Below are 8,980 nucleotides of genomic sequence, written 5' to 3'. Positions count from 1 at the left end.
GAGTGAATCCCAGTTTAATCAAGTTTAAGTAAAAACCAATTTGCAGTATTGAGGGCACATCCGCAATTACATTTGTATCCAAGACATCACAATTAACATCAGTGGTACGGTTATACTCAACTTATGGGATGTTACCACGCCAGTAACCAATTTTGTATACAAAACCTCAACATACCCACTATAATTGTAATCTTTACAAATACTCAATAACTGCTTTGTATTTATTTAATTAAGTGAGGTTTTGTAAAAACAGTTAACAAAAAGTGGATCAACTCACATTGCTGTTTTAGGTTTTTCGTAAGGATTTCCTGGAGATAATCAATAAATTACACAAATGCACGTGTGTTAGTATAATAACCCATTTTAACATTAGTAATACCCTCCCCGAGACGTTATTCCAACGACTACGTCGGGCAGAACCACGACAGCCGTTACGGAACCCTAGATCAATCGGGCAGCGTATCTAATACGTCTCCAGGGGTTATAATACTTACATCGTAGCAGAACCTCGCTATTTTAGGGGGTATAATACCCGGGTATAGTAACGCCACTACAGAAAATTAAGAAAGAAAGAAAGGAAATGAACGACAGACTGAAGACCCGTTGCCTTCTATTTATAGGGCTGATATCGCGTCTTCACGCGGCCCGCGTTAAGTAAGGCTAGGCCTTACGCGGCCCGCGTCAATGTGGGTCAACGGCGTAGCTTGGTCCGGTCACCACTAGGCTTGACACGATGTTGACACGTGTCAGCTCCGGGTCGTGCCACAATTCAGGACACTCGCGGCCCGCATGAACTTAGGCTATCTTATACGCGGCCTGCATGAACTTATGATTTCAGCGGAGTCTGGTTGCATTCTAATGCGGCCCGCGTTAAGTTGAGGTGAGGTCAATGCGGCCCGCCTCAACTTAATAATTATTGTTTTTAATTTATTTTATATGTTATATTGTACTTTGGGCTCGGTTTTCACATACGGGGTGCATATAAAGACATGTTGAGACATTTAAAGATATATTAGGGTGTCGGAACTATTATGAGGGTGTCGGTTTTATCGAGGGTTGTTATAACTTAAAGGCAAAAACAATTCAAAATTTCCATTCTTTTCTCCATCGCCACACTTGATAGTGACATTGTCCTCAATGTGTAGTGTTTTGAACGAAGGATAAGATTTACAATTAACATTTGAAAACTTTTTAAGCATATCAGGATGCACAAGACTTAACCACGACCACAACGACCTCATCCACAAGAATATACAATTATAATCCACTATTAAAAATAAAAATACTACAATTAAAGCTTAGAGAATTAGAAATAGGCACAACTGGTTTTCTTATAGTCTTGTTTCCCAAGCAAAACAGTCGCTATAGACAAGCATGAAGGTACCTACAAACTTCAAACTTGTGTAGAAGTAAGCTTCTCACAACAATTGAAACTCATATGTTTGTTCAATTTACCATTTCAAGAAAACATTTACCAAATGATGTATTATTTGTTTTAATTAGTGGAAAAAATAATTTACAACAACAAGGTCCAAACTCATTTTCGAAGGAATCACGGTTGCATTTAGCCTATGCAATGTAACACCCCGACCGCGTAAAACAACAAACCACGGCGGAAATGTTGGGGAGTCATGTTACATGAATTTTTTTTCACAACAAATGGTACATAAGGTTTTGTTTTATTGAAATAATAAATTACATTGTCTTGGGACAAAAAAAAACAAACACAAACAATTGTCTTTAAGTTTTAAAGTAAACTAAGGCCCGAGTCCATCTTATGTGTCGCATGCGTTCATAATCATCATACATTGGCACCTGAAACATATGTGAAAAAGATAGTCAAGAAAGAATGTTGGTGAGTAACATAGATTTTGTGTAGCAAATTCATGGCTTTGTATTTGTTATTGCAATACCTCGTCCGACTACGAGAGTCGATAAATGAAAACTTTGTATCAAAAGTGTTTGGTACTGCAATATGTTTAACCAATTATACAAGTTGGTATGAGTTATAAAACCTTGTAGCCATGAATCTTGACAAAAGCTTTTCTTTTGTAAAAGAGAATAATAAATCGATTTAAAAGAAAACATTGTATGATTTATATCTTTAATCGAAAACCTTTCGTAACTTGTTCTAAAATCGTTTGTCCTTGTTGAAGTGATTTGAATAACGCTACGATATGTAATACAATAAGAGCATTTATATATAGGAAGTACCAGCGGCGTATCCACCATGCACTTATCATATTACACTCGTCTTGTTATCTAATTCACTTACAATGTATAAACCAATCGCCCGTCTCATAAACCAATCGTCTTTGTTTTGTATAAACAAATCGTTCGTGTTATAAACCAATTGTCCTTGTTTTAATTGTGTAAACTGTGGTCGTTCTGGTGAATACATTCAAGCATGTGTTGACCCGTCTCGACTAATAGACCACCAAAGGGTCTATTAAAATATTAGAATAACAAACCACCAAACGGTTTGTTAAAATACAGTTTTTGTCGTTCCCCAAACTTCCCCACAAACCCCGGGAAATCTGATAATGAGATTTGTCAGTCCTATGGCACCATAACATAATACTGGTCGGCTTGGCCAAAGTTAATGAATGTCATTCGTGTTATGGATAACGCATCAACAAGTTTCCCACATTATTGAAAACATATTGTTATATATAAACCATATACTTTTTTTGAAAAATTGAAAATGATTTAGCACATATGAGTCACCCCAAAACATTTAGAAAACGTAAAAGAAGAGAGCTATGCACTCACTTGGATTGCGTATATGTCTTGTGTAAACAAAGCTCAAGTGTTCAAGTGGTTCCTAATGTATCGGATAACTATATGTTAGTCTATCAAGGCTTCGAACGGGAGATCGGATAGAATGAGGTTTATAAACTAAACGAGTGAAGGATCTCGTGTAATATGGTTTATTAAACCTTACATTCTGATTAGAAAGAGTTTCTAAGTGGTTTGACCCGTTACGACTTGTTAAAGTGGTTTACGCCACTTTAAATGGTCGTAAGCGTAAATATGGGTTCAGATGGTTAAATAAGTCCTATGACGAGTCTAATATGTCAAAACAAGTTTAATAATGTTGTGTGATCAGTTGAGATGTCAAAACAATGGTCTTATATGCTTAAAACTATTTTATGCACAAAAAGGCATTTTCGGCAATTAAAAGTACATATAATCGACTCGTCATATGATTAACCAAACGACATGACCATAAGGTATAACCTCAGAGGGTTATTCCCTATATTACTATGGTCATAAAAATGCGCTTGGTCGAGTCCTAAGATTGACCAAACGGGTTAGATTCGAAAGTCAAAGCGGTAGTCAACCGCTCGACTTTCGACAAAGGAAAAAGTACTAAACTAAAAATGACGAGTTAGACATGTTGGAACATGTCTAATAATGTTATAAAGCTGATTTGGTGTCAAAACTTTAAGTTTTAATACCCGAAAACGTTTTCGTTGTAAAATGCCCTTTTATCCATTTTTTACTTTTAATTTGTAAAAGTTTGACTCGTCATTTCGCCTACTAAACATGGTGATCAGAATGTGCAATCGCAAGGGATTAATACCTTCGTGATTACAATCACGTTGCAAAGTTCAATTTGAACTTTGACTTCACCAAAATGGTCAGAACCAAAAGTCAAACAAAAGTCAATTTGTTTGACTTTTGGCTCATAAATAGCCAAAATAATGAAAAGAACTAGAGAGAGCACTTACTTGTGTTGAAGAACACTTTCAGAACTCAGTAGGAGACTTCCAATTTGTTGGAAACAAGCTCCAAAGAGATGGGAGAAAGATGTTTGAAATGAGCAAGTTGAAATGGCTCAAGGTCAAAGCTATTTATCATGAATTTGAGCTCACCAAATCAAGACAAGTGTCCCTCCAGGTGTTAAGACATGCTTAGTGTCATCACACATGTCCAAAGGAGGTGAAATCGTGGCAAATTCGCGACTTAGGGGCCAAGGGAATGACAACTACAAACTGCTGTCACTGGTAGTTGCTTACGGACCGTATGGGGTCCTGGCTTACCCTCCGTAAGCCTTCCATGCGGCACAAAAGTTTTGGTTTTGGCAGTTTTGGCCCCTGGGCTTGTATTATCGTATTTTGTCATTTTAAACCCCTTTTAACCTAATATTTAGATTATATAAAGGTGTTAAGACATGTGTAACTTCGATTTTGTTCCGGAAATGTTACGAATATCGTTTTGCTCGATCATTTGATTACACATTTCGTAAATAAAATATAAGATTTTATTGAATATGAAAATGATCAGAATTGTACAATGATTGAAAATATGCAAATGTCACATGCAACAAACCCTCTAAACCTCATGGTAGCTCTAGAGGAAGAGGAAGGTCTCGTGAGAGTTATATAGGAAACACACCCACAAAGTTCATTTAAATTAAAGAAACAAAATAAATAAAAAAAATATAAATATACAACAATCATACCTCATTTTTGCCTCTCACGGTGGTCTGAGAGAATATTTTCCTACCGAGTTACCAATAAACAACACCTAAAAGTCAAACAACACCCCTTAGAGGTCAAACGACACTCTAAGTTAAATGATACATGGGTATCGTTTGAGAACAGTCAAACAACAAGGAGGATCACAATTTAAAAGTTATCTAAGCGACACAGGGTAGATAGTTTGGTTGGAACGTGGTGTCGTTTGAGAAGATTGTTAAACGGCAAGCCAATTTCGTTTGGTTTCATCCAGGTCCCCGAAGCCTAGTTTCATGCGTTTATATCCCAAAGTTACACTTTAAAATACTACATTGAGTCCTTTACATCCAACTAATTAAAAACCAAACAGATTCAAGTCTTATATTATCTTAAATTAGTAATGCTTCACTAACAAGCTCCAAAAATGTTTTAACTAAATAGATGAAAGGTAACTCGTAAGCAATAATCAAACTATTTACCACAAAAATGAAAGAAATAGATAAAGGGAACCCACAATGCCATTTCGGATTTACCACTTGGTCACTTTCAAAATTACCAATAAAGGGAAACCATCCATGATGGGTCACATGGAAGGTGATGTGTGGCGGAGCTACTGACTGGGTGTGGGTTGGCGTGGTCAGCCATGGCGTGGCCAGCTATGGCGTGGCCAGCCATGCGTGATCAGCCATGTGTCATTTCTTATTTTTTTAAACCATTTAATATAAATTTTAAAAAAGCACAAATAAAATTAAGATAAAAAATACAATAAAATTATACATTATAACAAAAAAAATCAATCAATCATCTCCATCTTCATCTTCATCTTCTATTGAGTCGAATCTAGGAAGTGTCGAAACATGTTGTACCAAATTAGCTTGAAGGTTTGAACTTATTTGTCTTGACTCGATTAGATTTTGGTTTTGCGATATCTCTTCGTTACTAATGTCTTCGATATTTGATGCGGTCTCCTTGCCATAATATTCAACTATTGCACGACCTTCATCCCCTAAAATCATGTTGTGTAGAATGATGCACGCGTACATCACGTTTCTTATTCGGTCTTTTTCATACAATCTACAAGGCATGCTCAAAATGTGCCACATTTTCTGCAAAACACCAAATGCTCGATCGATTTCTTTACGTGCCATCATCTGAACTTTGTTAAACTTTCTTCTTTTAGGATCTATGGTTCCCTCTCTTAAAAATGATTTCACAAAAACAGCCCAGTAAGGGTAAATTCCATCAACAAGATAATACCTATACTTGTATTCAACGTCACTTACAATAAATGTTCCTTTTGGTCCAACACCATTTATTAGATCATTGAAAAGGGGCGAGTGATGTATAAAGTTTATATCGTTATGTGAACCTGGCATACCAAAGAATGCATGCCAGATCCAAAGATCTTGTGATGTAACGGCTTCAAGCATCATAGCCGGCATTCCATGATATCCACTTGTGTGAGAGCCTTGCCATGTAGTCGGACAAAGTTCTCACTCCCATTTTATATAATCTAAACTACCCATCATCTCGGGGAGACCAATAAATGTTCCTTTTGGTCCAACACCATTTATTAAATCATTGAAAAGGGGCGAGTGATGTATAATGTTTATATCGTTATATGAACCTGATATACCAAAGAATGCATGCCAGATCCAAAGATCTTGTGATGCAACAACTTCAAGCATCATAGCCGGCATTCCATGATATCCGCTTGTGTGAGAGCCTTGCCATGCAGTCGGACAAAGTTCTCTCTCCCATTTTATACAATCTAAACTACCTATCATTCTGGGGAGACCATGATATTCAGCGTGATGCTCCAAAAATTGTTGTATATCACTAAACGAACTATGTACTTCCTCCGTTTTGGTTCGAGTTGGGAAGTCCCTTCATCTGAATCTTCAACGATAGCTTTCACGACCGTCGCCACTGTTAATAATAATATTTTTAATAATAATATTTCAGCTCCGTCTTCGGATGAGAATGACAAAACAAATCTATCATACGAATAGCTTAAACTTGAAGAATCCATTGGAGGTTAATTGGTAGTGGGTTTTAAATTTTTTGATAGTAAAAATGGTAAGTAATGTTTGATATATATAGATTATAAAATTAAGAATTTTTTTTAAATAGTCGTTGGCCAACGGCTATGCCAAACGGCTAGCCCAACGGTTATATGTCACAGCCAATGGTAGTCACCCAAGTCATGTTTTCCCCCGTCCTACGCCGGGCTTCGTAGCGATGCTGATTGGGCAACACTTAACCAACGCTGAAATAAAATGGGCTAGCCAGCGTTGGCTTCCCACGCCCTAACCAACCCCGTCACTCCACGCAGTCAAAAGGGACAAAGTTCTCCATGTATAGAGCCTTCTCTAACATTAAGCACGTGGCTTTATTTAGAGAATAAAAAAATAGTTTTTATTCATTTGTAATCATTTGCCTTCTACTCAACCGCCCAAGATGATTTGTCTTTAATCACGCTAGTAAAACATTTTATCAAGGGGGTGTGACATGATTTGAACACGTAAAGGAGGGCTGTCAAGCATATCGTGCTATTTCAAACAGGTCGAACATGACATTGATTTTTTGTTTTTGAAAGGTGTGAATTATTCGCAAATGTCGGGAGGTCTAACATACGTTGTTTTAATCGGGTCCGCACTAGAAAGCCTCTGGCACAATAGATCCCCAATTTAAACCCCTCTATTACCCAGACTCAAACTTGAGACCTGGAGGTGAAAACTCACCCGGGCCCACCATAGGTAGAACTTAAATACTCGTGGCCACCACTAGAGCACTAGTGATGGTTACATGATATTGCTTGTTTAACACGTACTGATACAAATATGTTTAATAAGTCGGTTACATGACACGACACGTTTCACATTATTAAAGGTAACTAGTTGATACAAATTAGTTTTTGGTGTCGGGTGATGAATTTCTTTGTGTTTTCGTTTAGAGACTTAATAGAAATTCATAAGCTCGGAAGTAGAAGGGAGTCGGAGAGAATGGCGTTGCAAGGGATTATGCTTACTGCTTGTTGGCTTTTATGGAAGGCCAGAAATAACCTTCAGTTTAACGGCAAGGATGCAAAGTGGAAGAGATTTTCAGCGACGTTAGGGCAGTTAGTTTTCTTTGGTATAAACATAGGTCCAAGAATGGTTTGTTAGATTGGGCGGATTGGTGTAAATTTGTTAAAATGTAAGTTGTTTTGTCTGTTGTTGTGCATCCTGGTTTTCGAGTTCAGAGTTTTCTAATGAAGTTCATGTTTCAAAAAAAATTGTATGACACGCTTAACACGATTAAATATAAGCAATTTAATTACACAAATGATATGGCACATTTAACAAAATGATTTACACCTCTCATTAAACATAGTTAAAAATAATAAGACACAATTAACAAGATAAAACATAAATTACAGAGAAGTATAATCCGTATTTATTTATCATTTATTTAATTATTAATATAGCTACAAGACTATATCGTTTTGATAAATGAATTATAAACTTGTTGCATCGGCCTATTAAAGTGTTTTTTTTTTAAAGAAAACTTCATTAAACCAACACGCCAAACCTTAAACCGAGGTGTCAACCAAAAAAAAAACCTACATAATCATAAATTTGCACCATTCAACCCTAGAAACCCTCAACGATTTAGATCTACTGTTCAACCACAAAACACCCACTGACTTAATCTCGCTAAATCGCTAATGACACCTCTTATGCTTATCGGATTGATTTCGAACATCGCTATATTCCTGGCTCTCCAAAGGCTTCTGCACGCAATTCTGATAACACCTTAACCACTTCTTTTTTTTTTCCACCACTTAACCTACAATATTTATGAGCTTCCAACAAGTCTTTTACGGAAAATACCAACAAATTAGGAATCTTGCATCAAAGATTTGTTGGAAATTTGGTGAATGGATATTTAATATATTTATAATTTAATGAAATTATAAATACTAATTAGAATCTTCATGTGGTAAATAAAAGAGAACCTCTGAGTAGAGCTTCTTAATGAAATTTAATTAGTTTTATTAGAGTTTTTAAGTCTCTAATTAATTAAATGACTAATTAAGTGAAACCTTTCACTAATCCTTAAGTCTTGTACAAATAGTAGACTATGTGGTTCTTTTGTTAATATAAGAATATTGTATTGCTTGATACATGAAGAATACTAGAAGGAGGATGAACACTTGAAGACCAACTAGAGAGATGAGTACTCTCTACTTGTTTTCCACCACATGAGTTCAAACACTACAATTTCCGGATGTAACATTGGGCCCGTGAGCCATCTTCGGCAGTATAGACTGCTTCGACTGTTGTACCCTGGGAGACAGACGCGTTGTCTTTAGTAGAGGCGCGTTGTCTCGCAATAAAAGTGGTTCTCACATGAATCCTACCCTATATATATTACTACGGGAGAATTCATTGGGGAACACTAAAAAATGGGGAACCTGGGAACAGTCTTAAAATTTTAACTTAACATGCTAAAAATTATTTTTTAAACTATTT

The 8,980-nt window shown here is 36.4% G+C and overlaps 1 protein-coding gene across 1 annotated transcript; it reads right to left on the bottom strand.

Moving 5' to 3' along the window:
• Positions 1–4,790: 4,790 nt before the first annotated feature.
• Positions 4,791–5,905, bottom strand: LOC110913275. Its single transcript, XM_022158117.1, has 2 exons — positions 5,330–5,905; positions 4,791–4,814 (listed from the first exon to the last, which is right to left on the bottom strand). The coding sequence occupies exons 1-2, from the start codon at positions 5,903–5,905 to the stop codon at positions 4,791–4,793; spliced, it is 600 nt and encodes a 199-aa protein (XP_022013809.1).
• Between the last annotated feature and the right edge of the window lie 3,075 nt (positions 5,906–8,980).

Source organism: Helianthus annuus, chromosome 15 (genome assembly GCF_002127325.2).
Source record: "Helianthus annuus cultivar XRQ/B chromosome 15, HanXRQr2.0-SUNRISE, whole genome shotgun sequence".
Taxonomy (NCBI): Eukaryota; Viridiplantae; Streptophyta; class Magnoliopsida; order Asterales; family Asteraceae; genus Helianthus; species Helianthus annuus.
The sequence above is the reverse complement of the archived record's forward strand: the minus strand, read 5'-3'. Positions and strand labels throughout refer to the sequence as shown.